Below are 25,888 nucleotides of genomic sequence, written 5' to 3'. Positions count from 1 at the left end.
TATGTCAAAGGGTAAAACTGACTGACAAGGGCATAAACATAAACGGAGAAAAGCTTAGCCACCTGAGGTTTGCAGATGATATTGTGCTTATAGCTGATAGGATAGATGGGGCCAAAGAACTTTAAAACAGCTCTACCTTTCATCGCTAGAAGGGGGATTGAAAATAAATTTATCTAAAACCCAGATGATGACAAATCTCCTAGTCCAGCGAAGAGATATGCGTAGAAATAAGATACCTAGGTCATGAGATTCGCATAGGAAATGATAACCAAATCGTTGAGCTAAAACTGACTTGGCCAGCCTTCGGCAAGCTGAACAATATTTTCAAATCGTCTGACATATCAATATGTTTTAAAAAAAGCCTTTAATCAGTGTGTTTTGCCAGTGTTCACTTACGAAGCGGAAACGTTGATCATGGCAAGAATAACAGTACAAAGGCTCCGTGTGTCTCAAAGGGCGATGGAACGTGCTATGTTGGGCGTTTCACTACGAGACAAGATCCCAAACTGCCAGCTCCGACAAATATCAGGAGTGGCTGGGCTGATGCAGTAGAGAGAAACTCTCTCTCCTGTCGTTTCCCCATTACTGAGGATCGTGATTTCTTCCAATATTCCTAACAATGTTTCTCCATTGGTCTCTATCTTCAGCTGCTCTAAGAGCTTCGCAGAATTAGTTTGCAGCTGAATGCTTTATTTGGTCAGACCATCTAGTTGGTGATCGTCCTCTTGATCTTCTCCCCGGAACGTTTCCAGAAACAATTAATCTCTCCAAACTGTCGTCACCTCTGCGAACCACGTGACCAAATAATTGCAGAATTCATTGCAGACATATTGTAGACAGCCTTTTTTTTTAATATTGAGTTGGTTTAGAATGGAAACGTTTGTCCTATGAGCGACAAACAGAGACAAATGTAGAGAGAATAGCAACACTGAAATGGAACTGGGCAGGTAACGTGGCTCGAATGATAGATAACAGATGTACAAAGAGGATACTGCAATGAAGACCAAGTGATGATGCTTAATGAAGCAGAGGTCATCCACCAACACGTTGAACTGATTATCTAAAACGTTGTCATAGGAATTGGATGCACGAGACATAAGATCGAAACAGATGGAAAATTATGAGGGAGATCTATGTCCAGCAGTGAACAAACGAAGAATGAATGATAGCAAACTAAATGTTGAATTTTAATCTGAATAAAAAAGCAGAAAGTAGAAAGATATTTACTTACCTGAGGAAACCCTCAAAAGAAAACTGAGCCCTTTGTGCATTGTACTTGTTGGGTTCGTACAAGGATATTACGTCTTTGGCTTTTGCAGAATCTGCGTACGGATGTAGAATCTCGTTCAACCGTGGATCCCTTTGTTTTTTATTCAAGAAGTCCACAAACTGGTTGGAGGTCATTATTTTCTTTGGCCCAACTCTGTAAAATAAGTTCATTATATTTTTTCGAGCTAAAGCAATTCGTTTTTTGTTTTTATTAAATTTTAATTTGTGTAAAAATGTGTAAGAGAGTATACAGAGGCACCCTGTATAAATAACTATGTAAAAGTTTATATTACTGAATAGAGAATTGAATAACTTTTCAAATGAGCTAGCCCAGATAGATGACGTCACTACTATGACATATATGTCAAAATAACATAATTTAAAAATAAGAATCAACCTGAACCTCGATTTTTGACCCTTCGCTTCGTTATCGAACGTAGGTATTCGCTTCGTATCTGTTTAGTGTACAGGATAGCGAATGATCGATAACAAAGCGAAGGGTCAAACATCGTGGTTCTGTTTCGGTATTTTTCGTTAAAGTCGCCGGTTTACAATATAACGAATGTATTCCTTTCATTTGCACCATACTCCATACTGTATATAAATCCCTTGAATGGTGTTATGAAAACCAGTCGAACAAAATTGTTGTGTGAACTGATTCATTCACAGTAATAAATACAGTGCAAAACTTTAAAATCAGAAGTAACAGCAATATATTCGTATCAGAAATTTTTCAACAATTACGAGTAGGTACTAAAATAAATTATCAGCTTCGTCATATTGTTAAATTCGTTCGGGGTAGGGACATTCAAACATATTCGGTAATAGTATTGTGAATTCAATAGCGAATGTGAATTCTCTTTTCTACATATATTATTAAACACCATATTATACTAAAGAAGAGATAAACGTTGGACTCAATTCGCTGAAAGTAATTGAGTCTTAGATCAATTTTGAGCTTACCTAATGGATTGCTACGTGGATTATATCTTAAACTTCGTCACAGGACGTGCTTAGATCAAAATTGTGGTGCAACGTATGTGAGACTTAGGGGTTATCCTAGTGTAAAAGAACGACATTCACATACTTTTTTGGGAATTGCTAAAATAAAAAGTACTCTACCAATTGTTTTGAAAATGATGGCATGAACATTTATTTGATAAAGAAGTACATATAGAACAATTTTCATAACAAAATATTGAAAATAAACGATTTATGCGCCATCTACTGGAACCGTGAAAATAAAAACATAGCTCCACTGCTGCAGTGATTGGAACTAACAGAGATCCTGAAACAAAAAACTTCAAAGTTATTATTGAAATATAACTTATTTTCTATACCATCAACTAGGGGTTTTTTGATCGGATAAAAAATGTCAATTTGGCGGAATTTGGAAATAAAAATGTTTTAGCTAATTTTAAAAAAATTTTTCGACACCTCGTCATTTTTCCAAATGTTAATATTTTTCAAAAATCCTTGTTCATGGTATAGGAAATAACTTATACTTCAATAATCACTTTGAAACTTTATGTTTCATGATCTCTGTTAGTCCTAATCACTGCAGCAGTGGGGCCATGTTTTTATTTTCACGGTGTTAGTAGATGGCGCATAAATCGTTTAATTTTCGATATTTTTTTATGAGGATTGTTTTGCATGTACTTCTTTTTATAATTAATGTTAGTGCTAATTTTCAACACAATTGGTATATGTAGTACTTTTTATTTTAAAAATTCCCAAAGAAAGTATATGAATTTCGTATTTTTACATTAGGATAGCCCCTTAAGCGGCCCTATTTATAAACTGGGCTGGGCTAAGTTGGAGCTTAAGATTTGTTGGTGCAACCAGGAATACAGGTTCAAAACTAAGTCCAAAAACGAAACAAAAAAAAATAACTTGGAGTGTAGCAGCAATATAATAGCATTTTAGAATATAAACAATAATTTTCTTGTCTCCATATCGTCGCCAATAACTTTTAACAAAGAAAAAGATAACGCTACTATTTTGCTACTACTAATTTTGTTGTATATCCTGTTTTCGATTAATAAAAATGAAACCGTCCGTAATTAGTCACATGGAGACTCTGTTATTATTAGCAGCCCAGTTGAAGTTAACAAAATGTAATTATTAAACGTAAATAACCTGAATTGACCCAGAAGAAAAAATCAATATGAAAATACAAGATAGAATAAACAAGACAAAGCAGGGAAGTAAATAGATATTAGGGAAATTACAGTTAACCAATTTAGGGTGACACGTAAACCTAGTGATGTTAGGTTCATTAAAAAAAGTGTTTTTTTTTTGTTGAAAAAAAGATTAAAAAGATGTCTATAAAATGTTTTCACTGTTATCTGCTTCATGTTTAGTATAATAGTGTAGTATCGTACAGAAACAACTCAAATATTTCTGTATGAATTTTAGTCCGCAACTATAACTCTAATCTAATATGTATTCATAAACAAACTATTAGAAGTGTTGCTGTATGCATCCAGCAAAATAAATAAATGTACATATTATCGTAATAGGCCTGAATCCCGTGTACCAAAAATAAGTTGACTAATAGCAAGCTGAAAATTTGGTAATTGCTTAACGGTGTCTAGTCGGACAAACTTTGATGTATGGAAACACTGGAACAGGGAAAGTTTTAATTGTGGAACAGGTTAAAAATTTGAAACGTCAGGCTACGAAAACGTCCCATGTATTTTGTCGGACAGAACTTCCAATTGATTATTACCCTTTCATTAAACTCTCGTGCAAAAATCAGACTGCTATTCATAACCAACATAATTTCTGTCATTTAACATATTCTACGTGTCGGACTTAATAAAATGCGTAGTTGGTGATCAATACCAGTCTGATTTTTGTATGAGAGTATCAGAGGGTATCAAATCAATTTGAAGTTCTGTCCAACAAAATACATGGGACGTTTTCGTAGTCTGACGTTTCAAATTTTTAACCTGTTCTACAATTAAAACTTCCCTATTCCAGTGTTCTCATACATCAAAGTTTGTCCGACTAGACACTGTTAAACTATTAACAAATTTTCAGCTTGCTCTTAACAAACTTTTTTTGGTACGCGGGATCCAGACCTCTAAGGAAATATACAGTTCTTTAATTGAATCTTTGCACAAATGTAATGACTGATTTGCAAACAAGTTCAATCAAAAGATTAAGCGAAACGTACATCGACAGGTACTGTCAATGTAATTATTAGGAAATGGCTATTATCTCGGTGGTCGTATTAGTGTAGGAAACAGAGGTTGAACCTTGCAAAATGGACACAAGTCCGGTTTTATTTTATTTCTGTTATATCAAGGGGTGCTTATTATAAAACTAACTTTGTCTGAAAAAATTTCGCCCCGAACCCCCTTTTTACCCCTTTAAAGGGGGTAATTTGTGGTTTTTGCGGAACGTAGCCTTTCCTGTACCTTTTACAAAAAATTTTTTTATAGGATTATGAAGAGGACTTTCTACGATTTATTTCCCCACAGCATATGTCTATCATCCACCGTTTAGCGGGGGTGGCGCCCCAAAGTTGACAAGTTTTTAAAAAAGATGTTTAAAAAAAATATATTTTTCCCTAGCTGTAACGGAAATTAAGAATAACTCCTGTGGCAATTATTCACAAATAAGTGACTGATTTTTTGGTATAGGTTTCACTTAAGGATAATTGCCCTATTTTTAATTACATTTTAAAAAACCCCTTTTTATACCATCTGAACCGTTTATGCTAGAGTAAAAAGACTTTCAGAGATTACCCATGTACTGGTGCTATTTACAAATTTGTATAATGCACCCCCATTTTTTCCCCGGAACCACCCCAAAAAAAAAGAAGAATTAATTAATAAAGTGATTTTCTTGGAATCCTCCACACACAATGTCCTTATTAATATTGTTCATATATCATTTTGTGCACGTTATTATTACCCATGCATGGACACCAAAAGCGATTTCCTAGTGCAACCCCTGTAGCAAAAAAAAATAAATAAAATGGGAGGTTGAATTTTTTTTTTTGCTTTTTGATCCATATATGCATATGCTTCATTAATAGTGCTTTTGAAAAATATATATGGTTATTGCAACATCCCTGCGGAAACCACCCTTATCCTTGAAAATATTCTGCAGAAACTACCCCTATCCCTTGGCGAGCATGTTTTTACGATTTTCTCATTACCTATGCATTATTTTTAAACAAAACTTATACAAGGTTAAAGACCACTTTTACTCTAAAATTTACTCTAAAAATTAGGTCCTATTCATTTTTTTCGTATAAGCAACCGTTACGGCACAGTGGCGCCGTAAACCTCATATATGCTTTGGCGGGCTCCAGTTTTTGTTTTTTTTTCGTCATCTGTTCGTTTCATTGATAAAGTACTTATGTAAAATAAAACAACACAGTGTAACCTACAAATTATGACCTATGCACATTTTACAATCTTTGCGCCCCAAAGCCACAGTGGTGGCCCAAAATCAATTTTTGCATATTTTCGCCTACAAAAATAAATGAATAAATTTTAATCTTTAAATATAATAACACTTGGTTTGAGAGGGGGGGTGATAGCCACCATCACCCCTCATAGGCGTAACCAGGGGGGGGTTTTGGGGGTTGTAACCCCCCCCATTGGGATGTACTTTGAGCTCTATACGCTTAACACCATAGCCCTCAGAGACCTTTCAGTAGTTGTAACCCCCCCCTTTCAGGTAGTTGTAACCCCCCCTTAGGATCATCCTGGTTACGCCTATGTCACCCCTCCCTGGTTCCGCCACTGCCTAGCGACCACTTAAAGGTGAATATTGTGCTATTAAGGTAGCATTAATGCAATAAAATGCGTGTAGGTGGCGAAAATATGCAAAAATTGATTTTGGGTCACCACTGTGGCTTTGGGGCGCAAAGAATGTAAAATGTGCATAGGCCATAATTTGTAGGTTACACGGTGTTGTTTTATTTTACATAAGTACTTTATCAATAAACCGAACAGATGACGAAAAAAAAAACAGAAACTTGAGCCCGCCAAAGCATATATGAGGTTTACGGCGCCACTGTGCCGTAACGGTTGCTTATACGAAAAAAATGAATAGGACCTAATTTTTAGAGTAAATAGTAGCCGTTAACCTTGTATAAGTTTTGTTTAAAAAGAATGCATAGGTAATGAGAAAATCGTAAAAACATACTCGCCAACGGATAGGGGTAGTTTCTGCAGTATATTTTCAAGGATAGGGGTGGATTCAGCAGGGATGTTGCAATAATCATATATATTTTTGAAAAGCACTATTGATGAAGCATATGCCCATATGGATCAAAAAGCAAAAAACAAAAAAAAATTCAACCCCCCATTTTATTTATTTTTTTTTTGGCTACAGGGGTTGCACTAGGTAATCGCTTTTGATGTCCATGCATGAGGAATAATAACGTGCACAAAATGATATATGAAGCATATTAATAAAGGGCATTGAGTGTGAAGGATTCCAAGAAAATCACTTTATTTATTAATTCTTCTTTTTTTGGGTGGTTCCGGGAAAAAAATGGGAGTGCATTATCCAAATTTGTAAATAGCACCAGTACATGGGTAATCGCTGAAAGTCTTTTTACTCTAGCATAAACGGTTCAGATTATATAACAAGGGGTTTTTTTAAATGTAACACCCTGTAATTAAAAAAAGGGCAATTACTTTTAAGTGAAACCTATACCAAAAAATCAATCAATTATTTGTGAATAATTGCCGCAGGATTTCTTCTTAATTTCCGTTACAGTTACGGAAAAATAAATTTTTTTAAAAAATATATCTTTATTAAAAACTTGTCAAATTTGGGGCGCCACCCCCGCTAAACGGTGGATGATAGACAGATGCTGTCGGGAAATAAATCGTAGAAAATATAGTCCTCTTCATATTTCTACATAAGAAATTTTTTGTAAAAGGTACACGAAGGGCTACGTTCCGCAAAAACGACAAATTACCTCCTTTAAAGGGGTGAAAAGGGGGGTTCCGGGGCGAAATTTTTTCAGAAAAAGTTGATCTTATAATAAGCAACCCATGATATACCAGAAAAAAAATAAAACCGGACTTGTGTCCATTTTGCAAGGTTCAACCTCTGTTTCCTGCACTATATTTTATAAAGTTATTTTATTGAAGTGTTTGATCTTTTTGCACTATTGAGAAAATTGGTAGACTGAACAAAAAAACAGCTTGAACATCACACTGGCTAGTACTAATTTAAATATAAATATAGAACAGTAACAAATAAAATAAAAAAAAAACAAAAAGTCAAAAATAATCTCGAAAATAAACAAATAAGTTTCCGTTCGATAGAATTACAACCAGATATTATGTAGTACCTATAATGACAAATTGTAGGTTAAAATAAGAGAAGGTAAGAAAAAGTAATCAAACAGAACAGCAGTTAGTCGTTCTAACAATAATTATGTTTGAAAATAAAGAATACTAAAATGAAATGTACAAACAAAGATTTTAAATATTTAATATGAAAAATTATTTTTAAACACAACAAATGCGCAAATGTTTCTGAAAATAATAAACGTCAAAATTCTTAGCAAATAATGTATCAAAGATATGCCGTATCGCTTATCCTTGTTTAACTTATTGTGACTTCTGTGGACAAGCGGTTTTATTTTGTGATACTAATTATTATTTATTTTGCTCAACAGGCCATGTAGGCCCTGGGCGTGAAAAACACAATTACATTTTTTTTATTATACATATCTACAATATAGAATATTAATTTGTCTATTAAAAATACATATATATATATATATATATATATATATATTGTTGTGATCTTGATTATTGATATGAGATAATATTTTTATATGTCATTTAATTTAATCAATGCTTTAATACTAATCTAATTAATTTACCAGATCACATATCAATGTGTTTTCAATCTCAGGGCTTTTTATAAAATTAAGTACTTACATACGTGGCTTCTAAGTATTTCTTAATGGTTCCTAATCGGGATAGGAAAGAAAAGAGTAAAATAATAACACATATGGGTTACAATTGTAATCAAAATATTGTTTATTTTATTTAAATGGCAATCACTGCTTAATATTTGCTATATCTTATTATTCTTAAACATAACATTTACACATGGGAATCTTATTTCCTTTTTGTTTCCAATTGAAAGTTTTTATTAACATTTAACTATTATGATTTATTAGCAACAATTCTATTTAAGTTTGATGAAGCTTTTCTGATATTATTGATTATGTTTCTTCAATTTTAAATGTGGTATTTAATACGAAAAACCCATACATTCATGTCCAAACAAATGAGACTGACCTTTTTCTGGTGCACTGAGAATGTCTTCACACAAAACCCGTTTCCTGCTATCCTTGGCTGCAATCAAAACCTCGTCCTGGCTTCCAGTAATGTTCTCCTCTGAAACTAGCTCGTATAGCTCTCGTTTCCTGCTTCTGTCGTGATGCTGTGTTCTACCTTTTTCGAAACTGCAATCAGCTACCGGGAACTCTTGGCTCAAGGAGGTTCTTTTACTCTCAACCTGGCCTACCTCTCGTTCTACGATAGATAATCCACACTCACGGAACTACACCGGCTTTCTCACTCTCCGTACACTACCGTCTACTACTCGACTTCACTTCTCGACAGCTCAAAACATTCTGATCTCTCTTTCTCATTCATTCCCCTACTTTCTAAATATCCCTTCCAGATTCACAAATCAAACTTCCACCACCAACTCTCATTCGCAGTATTCCTCAAAAACCAATTTTTAAACTTTCTAAATATGCTTAATGGATTTCAAAGAAAATAGTTAATTCCCATTCTAAAATTACTTTCTACTATATAAAAATTTTAATGACCTATTCTCTATTTCCACTTAGTCTTATTTAGCATCGGCTAATGACCGATCCTTCCGCGAACAACGATAATGGCCTATTATCGATTTCACTTGAGTCTTATTTAATCACTTCTTAAAATTAAATATAACAATTTGTTGTATACAGGTTGTTCTAAATTTATATGCCCGTGGTTGAGAAAATTGAAAATATTTTATATTAAATTGAATTCTGTTTATAATTATCAAAATTTAATTTTCATATCAAATAGAAATATAACAAATCCCCGCCTTGTATTCGATAAAATTTATCTGCATTTTTAAATAAATTTTCTCGAGGCAAAACCAACTCCCTGTATATTTCCTTACTTTAATCTACGTCTTATATCCTAACTTACTATCTACTTCATGTAATTCTGTCTTTTATTCGTGATATTTGTATACATCGTGAATATTATAAATTCCTCGGATCTTTTCCGAGTTCCTGTGCCTCAACTCATAACTATTTATCCCATTTTCATTATTCACGATGTACGGGCCTTCGAAAACAGGCATCAACTTTGCGCAAATGCCCCCAGGAAGATTTGATACTCGTAATGCCCTCACGAGTACTTTTTCACCCTTTTGGAAAGTCACTGGTCTTCTTTTTCTATTTTGTTCCTGTCTTTGGATATATTTTTCGTTGCTTCGCCGTAATCTTCTCTGTACGGTTTCAATCACCTGTTGATATTCTTTTGGCTCTTGGTCTTCCCATGGCCTTATCGGCAATACACCCTTCATGATGTATTCTGGGGTCTCTTTTGTTACTGTGCTCGGAATTGTATTTAGATACCTTTCTATTTCCGCCATTTTCCTGTCCCAGTGGCGATGTTGACCATCTGTTGCAATGCGAAGAAATTTCGTCACTTCCTGTATGAATCGTTCCGAAGGATTACTCTGTGGATGCCTGATGCTGACAAAATTTGTCTCTATTCCTCGTTCTCGAAGTTGTCCCTTGAAACGATCATTTCGGAAATACGTTGCATTGTCCAGTAGAATCTTTTTTGGTGTTCCTACTATGGCTATAAAATTGTCGATTTTTCTTAATATCTCCTCCCCATTTGTGGTGCGGCAACTATATAATTTTACGTATTTTGAAAACACATCCACCATTACCAGAATATGTTTGTTCCTTTTAGTGGTCATAATTAGATCGCTTAACATATCTATTGCTACAATGTCTAGTTTGTTTCGGGCTTCAATATTTTTGGCAACATTTTAGTTTTTGAAATTCCGACTCTTATATTTTTGACATACATCGCACTTCTGGGTAATTTCCTTTGCAATGCGGTAATCCTGTCGGCTGATGTAATTTTCCCTAAAAACGAGCCAAACTTTTCTGCTACCGATATGCCCATTGTCCTCATGTAATTTCTTTATTATCTTTTCGGCCAATGTCTGTGTCACTAAATATAGTTCCTTTCCGTCTATTCTCTTAAAATATAGGTCATTTTCTACTTCCGCTCTTCTTTTCTCTCTTTCCTCTAGGTCTTCTTGGTTTGTCCTTATCTCATTTAACGAATATATCCCTTCTTCTTGTATTAATCTATTTAGTCCCACCTGTAGAGTAATTGTTTCCTTTTTTCCCGTGTCCTCATCCCGTGTTAGAGCGTCGGCTATTATGTTGTCTTTTCCTTTTATATATCGGAACTCAAAATCATACTCCTGTAATAATAGAATGCCTCTATGTATTCTATTATTTACTAATCTATTCTTCATGATATGTACTAAAGCTGCATGGTCTGTTTCGATTGTGAATTTTGCTCCCAATAAGTAAAACCTCAATTTGTTTACGCAATATAGTACACTGGCAAACTCCAATTCTGTAACACTATATTTTCTCTCATGTGTTTTAGTCACTCGCGATATAAAACATATCGGCACTTCTTGGTCGTTTTGTATTTGAGACAGAACTCCTGCAAATTTTTGTATGGACGCATCAGTTCGGAGTATAAAAGGTAAATTGTAAATGGGGTGGTATATTTTCGTTCCTTTTGCGAATTCTCGTTTTAATGTTTCGAAAGCGTTCTCCTGTTCTTCTTTCCAATTCCATTTTATTCCTTTTTTAAGCAACTTTATCAGAGGGATTTCCTTTTGGCTCAAATCGGGAATCAGTTTTTTAAAATAATTAATCGTGCCAAGAAAACCTCTCAATGTTTTCAAATTCCTTGGTCTTGGGTATTCATCTATGAGCTTGACTCTGTCTTCGGATAATCTTACTGTTTTGGTGTCCAATTGAAAACCCAAATAAATGACTTCTTTTTGAAAAAATTGACATTTTTCAATGTTTAATTTCAATCCCGCTGTGTCCAATTCTTCCAGAATTATTTCTATGTGTTTCAGATGACTCTGAGTATCTTGTGAAAAAATTAATAAATCATCGATATAATTAACTATGAAATCTTCGTGGCGATTCAAAATGGTATGTAGAGCTCGGACGAGTGCAGCACAAGCACTCTGCAATCCAAACGGCACTACCTTAAACCGGTAGACAATACCATCAATAGAAAAAGCGGTGTAGTTTCTACACTTTTCAGCTAACGGTATCAACCAAAAACTGTGTTTTAAGTCAATTTTCGAAAATATGTGTGACCCGGTGATTCTTCCAAAAATGGCCTCGATGTTTAGAGGTGATTCATATTGTGATACAGTGTGCTGGTTGATATTCCTGGCATCTAAACATAATCTCAATTCTCCACTGCTTTTCTTTACTATCACAATCGGGTTAACATACGGTGAATCACATCTTTCGATGATTTGATCTTCCAACATTTTATTTATTTCTTCTTTCACCTCTTGTCGATACTTGTATGGAATCGGGTATGTCTTTGATCGAAAATTTCCCAAGTTTTTCACCTCAAATTAATGTTCGTACTTTTTAGCCACTCTGTTTTCCTCATTGATCAAATTTTCGTAGTTTCTTAACATCAACCGCAATTCTTTTTCTTTCCCTTCTCCACATATCAATTTTCTGTCTTTTTTCTCAGATTCTTCACACATGTTTACCGTGCATTCTGCATCCTCGTTTGCATATACCTCCTCTTCAAATACCACTGTTTCAATCATATTCTTTTGATGTTTCTTCCTGATTTTTATCCATTTTTTGTTGTGTTTCATCCATTTTCTGTTCTATTCTTTGTGACTGGAGTTGCATCATTTGTAATATTTTATCTATTCCTGATAATTCTTGCTGTTCTGATGCCATGATTGTCTTGTCTAAAATATCTTCTTGGCCTGAATTATTCTCTTGATTTGAATGTTCTTTTTGTTTTTTGTTGTCTTTGCTTTGGCTTCTTGTCACAGACATTTGTTTTCAAGAAGTACTGTCCCCGCCAAATATGAAATTTTACTAGTATGTTACCAAGACGACTTTTTCTCACCCAAATATTATAAATTGTCAATAAATATATCAAATGTAAATATCGTAAAAATAAAATATTAAATCAGTTATGTAAAATTTGTACCTAAAGAGATCTAAAATTTTATGTTATCAAATGTAAGTATCTCACTTTTTACCACAGGCATATAAATTTTCAAATACCGGCTTTACTCTTTCTATCCTTCAAATTTGCCACTAGAAATACTTTACAATGCCCTCCACGTTGGACGACAGTTGTTGTGATCTTGATTATTGATATGAGATAATATTTTTATATGTCATTTAATTTAATCAATGCTTTAATACTAATCTAATTAATTTACCAGATCACATATCAATGTGTTTTCAATCTCAGGGCTTTTTATAAAATTAAGTACTTACATACGTGGCTTCTAAGTATTTCTTAATGGTTCCTAATCGGGATAGGAAAGAAAAGAGTAAAATAATAACACATATGGGTTACAATTGTAATCAAAATATTGTTTATTTTATTTAAATGGCAATCACTGCTTAATATTTGCTATATCTTATTATTCTTAAACATAACATTTACACATGGGAATCTTATTTCCTTTTTGTTTCCAATTGAAAGTTTTTATTAACATTTAACTATTATGATTTATTAGCAACAATTCTATTTAAGTTTGATGAAGCTTTTCTGATATTATTGATTATGTTTCTTCAATTTTAAATGTGGTATTTAATACGAAAAACCCATACATTCATGTCCAAACAAATGAGACTGACCTTTTTCTGGTGCACTGAGAATGTCTTCACACAAAACCCGTTTCCTGCTATCCTTGGCTGCAATCAAAACCTCGTCCTGGCTTCCAGTAATGTTCTCCTCTGAAACTAGCTCGTATAGCTCTCGTTTCCTGCTTCTGTCGTGATGCTGTGTTCTACCTTTTTCGAAACTGCAATCAGCTACCGGGAACTCTTGGCTCAAGGATGTTCTTTTACTCTCATCCTGGCCTACCTCTCGTTCTACGATAGATAATCCACACTCACGGAACTACACCGGCTTTCTCACTCTCCGTACACTACCGTCTACTACTCGACTTCACTTCTCGACAGCTCAAAACATTCTGATCTCTCTTTCTCATTCATTCCCCTACTTTCTAAATATCCCTTCCAGATTCACAAATCAAACTTCCACCACCAACTCTCATTCGCAGTATTCCTCAAAAACCAATTTTTAAACTTTCTAAATATGCTTAATGGATTTCAAAGAAAATAGTTAATTCCCATTCTAAAATTACTTTCTACTATATAAAAATTTTAATGACCTATTCTCTATTTCCACTTAGTCTTATTTAGCATCGGCTAATGACCGATCCTTCCGCGAACAACGATAATGGCCTATTATCGATTTCACTTGAGTCTTATTTAATCACTTCTTAAAATTAAATATAACAATTTGTTGTATACAGGTTGTTCTAAATTTATATGCCCGTGGTTGAGAAAATTGAAAATATTTTATATTAAATTGAATTCTGTTTATAATTATCAAAATTTAATTTTCATATCAAATAGAAATATAACAATATATATATATATATATATATATATATATATATATATATATATATATATATATATATATATATATATATATATATATATATATATAGTCTTTTGAGTCCCTTTTACTTTTCAGTGTCGGGACTGGCACATCCTTTCACGTGTGTACAAATGTTGACCATTGTTTCTTATTGTATGCTAATCGGCTTGCTTCTGCTATTGTTTTCCCCTTCCTTTGGATGATTTTAGCGACTACTGAATCCCAATCTTCTCTAGGTCTTCCTCTACTTCTTTTCGTTTGTATCCTGGCTTCCCATATTTTCTTCACCGGTATGTTGTCTTTCATTCTTTTCATGTGTCCCCACCAACTTAGTTGTTTTTCTTCAATATACTCAAGTACAGATTTCGTCTTAAGATCTGTGCGTATATCTGTGCTTCTTATTCTGTCTCTCATTGTCACTCCTCTAACTCTTCGTAAATACTTCATTTCTAGGGCTTTTATCTTGCTTTTTAGTTTTCTAGTTAGTATCCATGATTCACAGCCGTATGTGAGCACTGGTCTATATATGGTGTTGAATACAGTTAGTTTGGTTTTTCTTGTGATTTCCTTTTTGTTTAAGAAGCTATTTTTTATTGCATGAAATAGTTTTGATGTTTTACTTATCCTCTCTTCAACATCTTTGTCCTGCCTTCCATTATTTTCGATTGTAACGCCCAAGTATTGGAAATGGTTTACTTGTTCTATTGCCTCCTCATTAATTTGCATATTTATTACGACTGGTTCTTGCGATATTACCATTGTCTTCGTCTTGTGTGTATTTATCTTCATACCCTGTTTACATAATGCGTGATTCCATGCTTGCAGGTTATTTTGCAGGTCTTCTTCTTTTTCTGAGATAACTACTACATCATCTGCGAATGCACATTTCGAAATGGTTACGCTATGGAGATTCCTGTACCCTACATGCAATTTCTTTAGTTGTGGTGTGCACTCTATCATGATTTCGTCCATAAAGATGTTGAAGAGGGTTGGGCTCATGACACCTCCTTGCCTTAGTCCTTCAGTTGTTTCGAATTCTGTTGATTTCATGTTTTTATGTATTATGTAGTTCCTATTTCTCTTATAAAGACTTTTGATGATTTCAACTAGTTTATCGTCAACCCCTCTTCTTATCAAGCTGTCCCACCCAGTTTGTCGTTTCACCCTGTCGAATGCCTTTTCCAGGTCTATGAAGGCCATATATGCTTTCTTTTTAGACAGTAACGTTTTTTCAATTATTTGTTTTACCGTGAAAATATGGTCTTGCACTCCTCGTCCCTTTCTAAAGCCACTCTGTGCTTCATTTAAAGTAGTTTCTGTAATGTTTCTCAGCTTTTTTTCTAGTACTGTTTCATAGACTTTGAGAGAAGAACATAACAGTGTAATTCCTCGATAGTTGTTACAATCTTTGTGGTCTCCTTTCTTATATATCGGCACTATTACTCCTATCTCCCAGTCCTTCGGTATTGTTTCTATTTTGCTTGCTTCTTTGAATATTTCAGCTAATTGTTTTACGCCTTTCATTCCCATGTACTTCAGCGTTTCCGGTGGTATATGGTCGTGTCCAGGTGCCTTTCCGTTTTTAAGTTTGCCTATTGCTTCTATTGTATCTTCGATTGTTATCTCGATGCTTGTTCTCTGTTCCTCACTACCTGTCGCGTTACTGTTTTCTTTATTCCTATCCTCTTTTGTGGTAGTTAATAATTCTTGGAAGTGTTGTCGCCATCTTTCAATAATTTCTTTTTCTTCTGTGATTATTTTTCCTTCTTTGTTTTTAATTCTCATATCCTTACTAGGTTTGTCTGTTCTCAGAGATTTTAATGTTCTATAAAAAAGTTTTTGATTTTCTTTGCTATTGTGTTCCAGCTGTTGTCCAAATTGATGCCAACTCTTTTCCTTTTCTGTTTTTATCATATCTCTTACTGCAGTTCTTGCCTCTTTGTATTTGTTGTAATTGTTTACTGTTTTGTTTCCTAAATAATTATTCCAAAGTTTTTTCTTAGTTTTGACTTGTTGTTTTATTTCGGCATTCCACCAGTTTGTTTGTTTCACCTTGTCATTCCTTTTACTAATGCCACATACTTTTTTCGCCGCTTCCAGTAATATATTTTTAAATGATTGCCATTTTTGTTCTAGGTTGTTACTATCATTTGCATTTTCCAGAGCTGCTATTTCTAAATCAACCATTTCTTTGTATCTTAGGGCAATCTCTTTGTTTCTGAGCTTGTAAGTTCTGATTGATTCGTATTCAATTTTTCTTTTGTTTTCTTTTGTATGTTCCTGGGGTTTTTTGTTTTTATTCTTTATTCTAGCTTCCAACAAATAATGGTCACTACTTATTTCTGGTCCTCTTCGGACTCTAACGTCTTGAATTACCTTTCGATTGTCGCGTTCTACTAGTATGTAATCGATTATTGACTTTTCTGATTCTCTTGGTCCTTGCCTAGTAAATTTATGTATGTCTTTGTGTTGGTAGTGTGTGTTTGTTGCTATTAAATTATTTAGTACGCAGAATTCTATTAACCGTTTTCCATTATCATTTCTCACTTCTTCACCGTACCTTCCAATTACATCCGTTACTGTCTCATCTTTGATTCCTACTCTTCCGTTGAAGTCTCCAATGACGTAAATCCGCCCTTTACTGTTTTCTATTGCTATATTTAGGTCTGTCCAGAATTTTTCTTTGACTTCTTTTTTCTCATTTTCATCGGGTCCATATGCCGTAATTATTGTCTGTGGCTCTCCCTGTTCATCTTTCATCTCAAGAGCGACTATTCTTTCTGACCAGCCTTTCCAGTCCTGTATATTTATTACTTTTTCTTTTTTAATTATAGTACCTACTCCTGCAGCTGCTCTCTTTTCCGGTGGAACCCCGCTATATATAAGCAAATGACCGCCTTCTAGGTATATTTCACCAATTCCTTTCTTTTTTGTTTCTGTAATACCTAATATTTCTATTTTGTTTTTATCGAACTCGTAGCTCAATTCTGTTTCTTTACCATTTAGTCCTCTGATATTCCACGTTGCTAGTCTCCAAATATTTTTCTTATCCTGTTTGCCATTGTCATTACCTATTTCTTGCCTTGTCGTTTCCTTATGGTCCTTGCACTTGCTTTTCCTTGCAGTTAATTTGTCCAGTTTTTTGTATTGGCATTATCCCTTTCCAATTCGCTGCTTTTTGTATTCCAAGTCCATTTCTGCCCATTGATTATAAGTTTTTGGTATCCAATTTTTACTGTTTTCCTTTCTTCTATTTTTTGTTTTGCAATTTCCTTCAGTTTTTGTTGAATTTTTCTTTCGTTTTGGGTCAAGTCGTTATTTATATATACTTGATTATATTTCCCCCTAGTTAATTTAGCTTTGTTTTTCATTATCTCCAATTTTTGTGCAAAATTCTCTACTTTAATCAGGTATGTCTTCTCCTTTATTTCCTTTATTTTTGGGACAGAAATTTTTATCTTTAACTGGTTTTCGAAAAAATGTTTTACATTATCTTCCATTTCCTTTTCTGTAGCATTTGGAATTTCCAGACCGCTTATAATAATATTGTTCTTTCTGTCTTTCCTATCAGCTACTTCTAGCCTTTCTTCTATTTCTTCAATTTTAATCATTTTAACTCGCAATTCTACCATTTCCTGTTTTATCTTCAAATTTTCCTCTTTTAGCTGTTTTATTTCTTCTCTGTATATTTTATTCATTTCTTTTACCTCGTTAATCAGTTCCTTCGTATCTTTCATAATTTCAGCTGTAGTCTCGTTTATTAATTCCTTGATAATTTCCTTAAATTGCATAATTTCTTCATTAGTCATGTTCATCCTGATTTATTTGCCCTTATCTCAGCACGCCACTGCTGTAATGTGTGCTGTCTATATGTCTAGCGTAAGATAACGTCCACAGAGGTTCGCTCTTCAGAGGTTCGTTACCTATCCAGACACTTTTGGTAAAACTGGTTGCCTATCAACTTAATTTGTATTTAAAGTCTTTTTAGTAATTATTATATTTATAAGTTATTCTCTAGGCTATTCTCACCTGCAATCCACTTCTTGGGTATTTAATTCGCCAATGATCACTAGTACGTATTTTATCAGTCCGTATTATCCCGGTATTTCGAGTTTTTAATACAGAACACAAATTCACACGTGTGTAAACAATCACCAGTAGCGTATCTTCATTAAAAATACATCATATACATAAATATACAGGGTGTCTGTGTAACTTGGAACCATATGGGAAACTTTTTTAATATCAATTTTACGAAAAAAAGTCATTCTTTATAAAGTGCTTTGCATAGTCTAAAACGTAAGATGCAATCATCAGATATCAGATTTTGTCAACAGTGTACGAGGTATGTCAAAAAATATGAATTTCGCTCAAGAGCAAACTACCTTTATATTTCAAAATATCAAAAAATTTTATTATGTAAAGTTATTTGTAATTAAAAACCATATTCAAATATGCAATAACAGCCTTCTACTTGAAAAAAAAATTTCTGAAATTTTCCTAAATTACCGATTCCGAACATCATTTTTATTTATTAGACATGTAATAACTCTTTTATTAATAGTTTTAGGAAAAAAGTTATTCTTTATAAAAATCTGTGCATGGTCTAAACCTCAATATGCAACCATCAGTTATCCAAGTTTATTAATTTTATACGAGGTGTGTCAAATAATATGAATTTAGAAAGAATTTAGAAAGAATTCTTTCTAAATTCATATTATTTGACACATCTCGTTAAAATTAACAAACTTGGATAACTGATGGTTTTATCTTGAGGTTTACACCATGCACAGCTTTTTATGAAGAATAACTTTTTTTCCTAAAATTATTAATAAAAGAGTTATTACATGTCTAATAAATAAAAATGATGTTCGGAATCGGTAATTTAGGAAAATTTCAGAATTTTTTTTTCAAGTAGAAGGCTGTTATTGCATATTTGAATATGGTTTTTAGTTACAAATAACTTTTCATAGTAAAATTTTTTGATATTTTGAAATATAAAGGTAGTTTGCTCTTGAGCGAAATTCATATTTTTTGACATACCTCGTATACTGTTGACAAAATTTGATATCTGATGATTGCATCTTTTTTTGCAGGTTTTAGACTATGCAGAGAACTTTATAAAGAATGACTTTTTTTCGTAAAATTGATATTAAAAAAGTTTCCCATATGGTTCCAAGTTACGCAGACCCCTGTATACATATATAGCTCTCATTTTACAATTCATGGCACATTCTTCTGTTATAATTTCTCTTGCGCTCTTCTTACCACTCCTCTCCATTCTCTTCTGTCTGATACCTTGTTTCTCCAGTTATCTATTTTTAATTCTCGTAAATCTGCTTGGACGCTGTCAAACCAACTTTTACGGGGTCTTCCTTTCCTTTTTTCCCTACTGGTTTCCTGTTCAAAATCATCCTGTTCATTCTATAGTTTTCCAATCTTTGCACATGTCCCAGCCATCTTATTATATGCGCCTTTATTATTGCGGTGATTTTTGGTTTCGTATACAGCTCTTCCAACTCTTTATTTGTCCTTCTTCTCCATCCCATTTGTGTATTTATGCCTCCGTAAATTGATCGGAGAATTTTCCTCTCCCATCTTTCTAATCTTTCTTCATCTGCCTTTCTTAAAACCCATAATTCAGCTCCATATACAACCGTAGCTCTAATCACTGTCTTGTAAATTCTTTCTTTTTTTTTTCTTGAAACAAACTTAGACTTTATTAAGGATCTCAGCATTCCGTATTTCTGGTTGCCTTTTGTAATTCTGGATTCTATTTCTTTATCTTCATGTCCATTTTCCTTTACTTTCACACCAAGGTAAGTAAACTCTTCCACTCTGTCAAAACTGTATATGTAATCTTTCTCCCCTTGTATTTTTATAAACTCTTCATTGTCTTGCTATGTATCACCCATTATCATGTATTTAGTTTTCTTTTCATTTATCTTTAGACCAAACCTATTTGCTTCTTTTTCTATCTTTTTCACAATTCTTTTCAATTCTTTCTTTGATTTTGCTAATATTGTTAGATCATCCGCAAAAGCAATATATTGATGTTCATTTTTAAATATGGTTTCTTCCATTTTTATGCTGCAATTCCTCATTATTACTTCAAGAACAAGATTGAACAACGTGGTTGACATCGGGTCACCTTACCGATACTAATTACTGTGAGTAAAAAAGAGATCTAGTACCTATAAAAAGTAATTCGTGAATAATTTCATGCTTCTGCAAAGATCCGCCGGAACAACTATATAACTATGTTAATAAAAAATAAAAAATATTTGACTTGTTTCTTGACGATTTTGATAAAACAAGGCTTAATGAACATCTCCTTATAATTAATTCCAAATACGAAATTTTGGAGTTGTTTCCCTATGAAATCGAGTTCAGTTTGTTTAGATGGTAAGACTGTTTTATCTCGAAAATGACGTGTGATCATTTAAACACTATTTGTTGTTTCTGTCAGAACGTATACACAAAGTTGGGTATTTGGTTTATATATACCTGCGTAGCCAAAATAAACATAAGTTTAAAAACAATACTTAAATTTCTTAAAACCAATCAATCAAACATTTATGAAAATCTGTCAGATTTTTGCAACGCAAACAGTTGCATTAATAAATAAACTGCTCGTCAAAAGTTAGGGATATTATCAGAAAATGCTTTAAAAACAAAAATATTCAAACGTAAATGATGAAAATTCTTTTTTCTGCAATAAATTAAGATCACTGCATCTCTTTTGTCTCAGCAAAAATCTACTACTCAAAAGTTTCCTCAAAAGCAAAAATCTACTACTCAAAAATCTACAACCTGCATTGTGGACTACCAAAAAGCATGTGATAAAAAGCAGTTCAACGCCGAAAAGTTATATTATGGATAAATAAAAATAAAACGGGATAAAACCCGAAGGTTGGTTGTATACCATCTAGTTAAATAAAATTAACATCAAGTAAAACTCCCTAGTGTAGTTCGTATATTTAATAAAAATTCTAAAATTTTTTTAAAAAACCAAACGGATTACGTTCATAACGTTTTCGGACCTATCAGTCCATCATCAGTGAACTCTCTGTCCTTGCTAAATAGCCACAATGCCAAACACTGGTTAAGATGCCTGTTCTAACTACATATTGAAATTTGTGAAATAATTTGGCTTACATTGGATGCCAACGGATAACTATTAGCAAGATGATGCTCTACTCCAGTGGTTCCTAACCTTTTATGTTTGGCGACTCACCTTTTGATGTTTTTTGATATTCGTGACCCATCCCTCACCCATGATGATATATATGTATGTGCGTTATTCAGCTACTATAAGAACCACTCCGCGACCCACCTGAAATCTGCCCGCGACCCACTAGTGGGTCGCGACTCACCGGTTGGGAATCGCTGCTCTACTCCATTAATTAAGATATTTTTTATAAGTATATAATTAGGTCTGTATTGAACTACGTTTAGTCTAAGTGAAATTTAATAAAAAATTTTCTTCTCGGTAAAAGGTATATTAGTTTAAAACGCCCTAAAGGGCTACAAACCTATGAACAAAACGTTTTCGCTCTGTAGCAAGAGCATCATCAGTGTTACCAGAACATGGTGAGCCAACCAAAAAAAAATATAAAGGTCAAAGCCTTTCAAAAAACAGACAAAATCTTATATAAATGAAAACATCGAAAAATCCAAAGGATGGATCAAATTCCTAAGGATACGGCCCTACGGCAACATATGACTCCCACACGTTGTAAGTGGGTCAAAAGGCAACTAGGTCATTATGTTATGAGAGGTGGCAGGCAACTCCACAGGAAGTTCTTCCTTGTGGATTTTTTTGCCTGCCACCTCTTATAACATAACGATCTAGTTACCTTTTGACCCACTTACAACGTGTGGGAGTCATATGTTGCCCTAGGGCCGTATCCTTAGGAATTTTATCCATCCTTTGGATTTTTCGATGTTTTCATTTATATAAGACTTTTGTCTGTGTTTTGAAAGGCTTTGACCTTTGTATTTTTTTTTTTTTGGTTGCTCACCACGTTCTTGCAACACTGATGATGCTCTTGTTACAGAGCGAAAACGTTTTGTTCATACGTTTGTAGCCCTTTAGGGCGTTTTAAACTAATATACTTTTTACCAAGAAGAAAATGGTTTATTAAATTTCACTTGTAATTAATGGTATACAGCCAACTACAGGAAGTTCTTCGTTGTGGATTTTTACGTTTAGTCTGTCAATGATTTAGAATAAAGTAGAAATACTTCAAAATGATGTTTTGAAGTATTTCTACTTCCTTCTAAATCATTGACAGACTAAACGTAGTTCAATGCAGACCTAATCATATATAAAAAATCTCTTAATTAATGGAGTAGAGCATCATGTTGCTAATGGTTATCCGTTGGCATCCAATGTAAGCCAAATTATTTCACAAATTTCAATATGTAGTTAGAACAGACATCTTAACCAGTGTTTGGCATTGTGGCTATTTAGCAAGGACAGAGAGTTCACTGATGATGGACTGATAGGTCTGAAAACGTTGTGAACGTAATCCGTTTGGATTTAAAAAAAAAATTAGAATTTTTGTTAAATATACCAACTACACTAGGGAGTTTTACTTCATGTTAATTTTATATATTATGGATGTTCTAAAAAAAAGCCGAAATCTAATAAATACCGGCGTATAATAGAAAATTTATACTGGAACCAATCAGCAACAATAATATCAAATCTTTGAGATGAACCGACAGAAGCAATCCAGATTCTGCGAGGAGTTAGACAAGGGGTTAAAGTATACATACTTTCCCCTGCATTATTTATTTAATCTATAATCAGAGGAAATATTTAGTGCAGCCTTGGAAAATTGCGAACATGGAATACTCCTAAATGGAGAACGCCTAAACAACGTCCTATATGCAGACGACACCGTTATTTTTGCAGACATTTTGAACAGTTTACAACTACTCATAAATAAAGTAAGTGAGTGAAAGATTTGGACTACAAGTAAACATATCAAAAACTAAATTTATGGTCATCAGCAAAAATAAAATTAGAGATCTCCAACTGCTTATCAAGAATACACCAGTGCCCCGAGTAAAACAGTACACCTATCTTGAAACAATAATAAAAGAACAATAGGATCACTCACAAGAAGTAAAATGTAGAATAGAGAAGGCTACGAGTGCATTACACAACAAACAACATGGTCAAACTCTTTAAAAGCCACAACCTTAATCTGGAGATAAAAGTAAGGCTCCTACGATGTTATATCTTCTCAATATTGTACTTCGGAGTGGAATCCTGGACACTCACTGAAGCGATGGAGAAAAAACTTGGAATCTTTCGAGATGTGGCTATACAGGCAAAACCTAAGGATATCGTGGATGAACAAGATAACCAACGAGACCGTACTACGAAGAATGAGGAAAGAAAGAGAAGTGATGTTTACAATTAAAAAGAGAAAGTTAGAATATCTCGGACACATAATGAGAAACGGCACTAAATACAGGTTACTGAAAATAATCTTTCAAGGCAACGTATTCGGAAAGCGAGGTATAGGGAGAACCTATGGTTAAAGAACCTGAGGAAATGGTTCTCCACAACAACAACTAATCTATTTACAGCATCAATTAATAAAATAATTATAGCCATAATGATCGCCAATATTCGAAAGGAATAGGCACTGAAATAAAAAGCATCTCTTTTGTGTCAAAAATCTGCCAACTCAAAACTTTCGTAAAAAAAAATAAATAAACTAAAATTGATCAAATTTCTTGTAACACCCGAATCATTTTCAAAATCCAACAAAAAATTGTTTAATAAGTGGTGTGTCTTCCACAAGCCTTAATAACTTAGCAACGTATTGGCATACTTTTCACTAAATTGTTTATCACATCTTGCCTAATTTTTATCCAAAGTTGTGGCAAGAGGTTTCTTAATTGCTGAAGAGTTTCAGGGCGTGGATCTTGTGCATCTAATGCTCTCTGGAGTTGATCCCAAGCATATCCAATGTTTGGGATCAAGATGAAGATGCTAGATTGCTCAAAAATCTTTACTACAATTAGACCGCTCGTATTAAGTTGTACCAATCAGTTTCAGCAAAATTTTCTATTAAGCGTGGTGTCCGACAGGGATGTGTTATGTCACTGACATTGTTCAATGCCTACACCGAACCAATTTTTGAGGAAGCGTTAAATAATCGTCGAGAAGGTGTTAAAATCAGTGGTGAAATCATTAGTAACATCAGATATGCAGATGAAACCGCCATAATGGCAGAGAATCTGGAAGACCTTCAAACCCTGTTGAACGCTGTAAACAACGAATGTATTGGAAAGGGCTTAACAATTAACGCAAAGAAACCAAATTGGATGGTCGTCGGAAAAATTAATATCGAAGGCTCGGTACTAAAATTAGATAACAAAATTCTGGAAAGGGTGGGATACTTTAGATATCTGGGTAGCTGGATTGACCTGGGTAGCTGGATTGACTGCAGGGTTGAAAGAGGTGAGGAAATCTCGACCAGAATAGAACTTGAGCGGAAAAGCTTTATTAGTACCAATAGTCTTGAAGTGCTTCGTCTGGTCCATTTTCCAAAATCGAAAAATGACGATTTTCTAGGTTCAAAAACACAAGTAAAAAATATTATTTTTGAAACTACGCAGTGCCTAAATTCAAGTTTAAGCCTCATTTTATCAGCTACCGATATAGTCGAGGAAATGAAGCATATTGGCTCGCAATTGTTTCGTCCAGCATGGATTTACTTGAAATTTTCACAGAAGGTAGGAAATAGTCCAAGGATTATTTTCTATATCATGCCGCTGTACGCTAACACCTTGGGGGTGGTTGCCACCCCATCTCGGGGGCGGGAATTTTTTATTACATTTTAACCAAGTAAATCGATGTAAAAAGTAATTCTAAGAAAAAAATATTTTTTACATTTTCTTTATGAAACTAATATTTTTCGAGTTATTCGCGCTTGAAAGTAACAGTTTTTCGATGAAAAAATAGACTTTTTTAGAGGGTTTCTTGAGAATACCTGGAAAAATATGCATTTAATCAAAAAAACTGTGGGTATCAAAATTGTATCTTTTAGTAACACAAACCAAATTATTTTTCTGTAATATCTTTAAGACCAACACAAACCGAGATACGGCATGTTAAAAGTTAGCTTTTTCGTCAAATGCATAATTTGAAATATTCAAAGTAAAATAAAGGAAAAACTTTGCATTTTTCGAGGAAAACAAATAATCTTTTTTCAAGTATATAGTTAGGCCTTTCAAAAAATAATAATAAAAAGTTTCTAGCCTGAAAATTAAGCGACTTATGATCAAAAAAAGGTCCTTAACTGCTTTTCTCTATGAAAAAAATCAGTAAAAAGAACCCCGTAACTACCCTCCTAATTAAAAATTGGTCTTCACCTTTCTGTAATTCCTTTTATATTTGTATTGTCAATACATCCAAATAGTTTGACCTATTTAAAAGGCCCAATTTTAGAAAAATTGGGAGTTTAAAAGAAAATTATTTTTTTGGAATTTCTTCTTTTTCACCATTTACTTCAAAATATCTTCGAAAATACTGGAGATACGAAAAAAAATGATGACCAACTAAATTGTAGCTTTTTTAATAACTAAAATTACGTTGTGCATAGATTTTCATTACAGTGAACATTTAACGAGATATAGCTGTTTAAAGCCTCTATTTACGAGCAAACACCCCCTTATTCGGGCCATTTAAATCCACCCTAATTAAAAACTAAAGGATATTACGGAATTTAGTTTACACAGTCTTATAACTGTTTAAAAACCTGCAAAGTCATTTTTGGAAAAACTTTTTATCGCCAAAAATGAAG

The 25,888-nt window shown here is 33.6% G+C and overlaps 1 protein-coding gene across 2 annotated transcripts in view; it reads right to left on the bottom strand.

Annotated features, from left to right (window-relative positions):
- Window positions 1-25,888, bottom strand: part of LOC114338442 (1-phosphatidylinositol 4,5-bisphosphate phosphodiesterase classes I and II) — a 591,824-nt gene that overhangs the window by 93,400 nt on the left and 472,536 nt on the right. For both annotated transcript variants that reach the window (XM_050659889.1, XM_050659890.1), the window contains exon 5: window positions 1,232-1,423. In XM_050659889.1, the coding sequence (XP_050515846.1) occupies window positions 1,232-1,423 (192 nt within the window). The remainder of the gene's footprint in view (window positions 1-1,231; window positions 1,424-25,888) is intronic.

The sequence above is a fragment of the Diabrotica virgifera genome, chromosome 8 (assembly GCF_917563875.1).
Source record: "Diabrotica virgifera virgifera chromosome 8, PGI_DIABVI_V3a".
NCBI lineage: Eukaryota > Metazoa > Arthropoda > Insecta > Coleoptera > Chrysomelidae > Diabrotica > Diabrotica virgifera.
The sequence above is the reverse complement of the archived record's forward strand: the minus strand, read 5'-3'. Positions and strand labels throughout refer to the sequence as shown.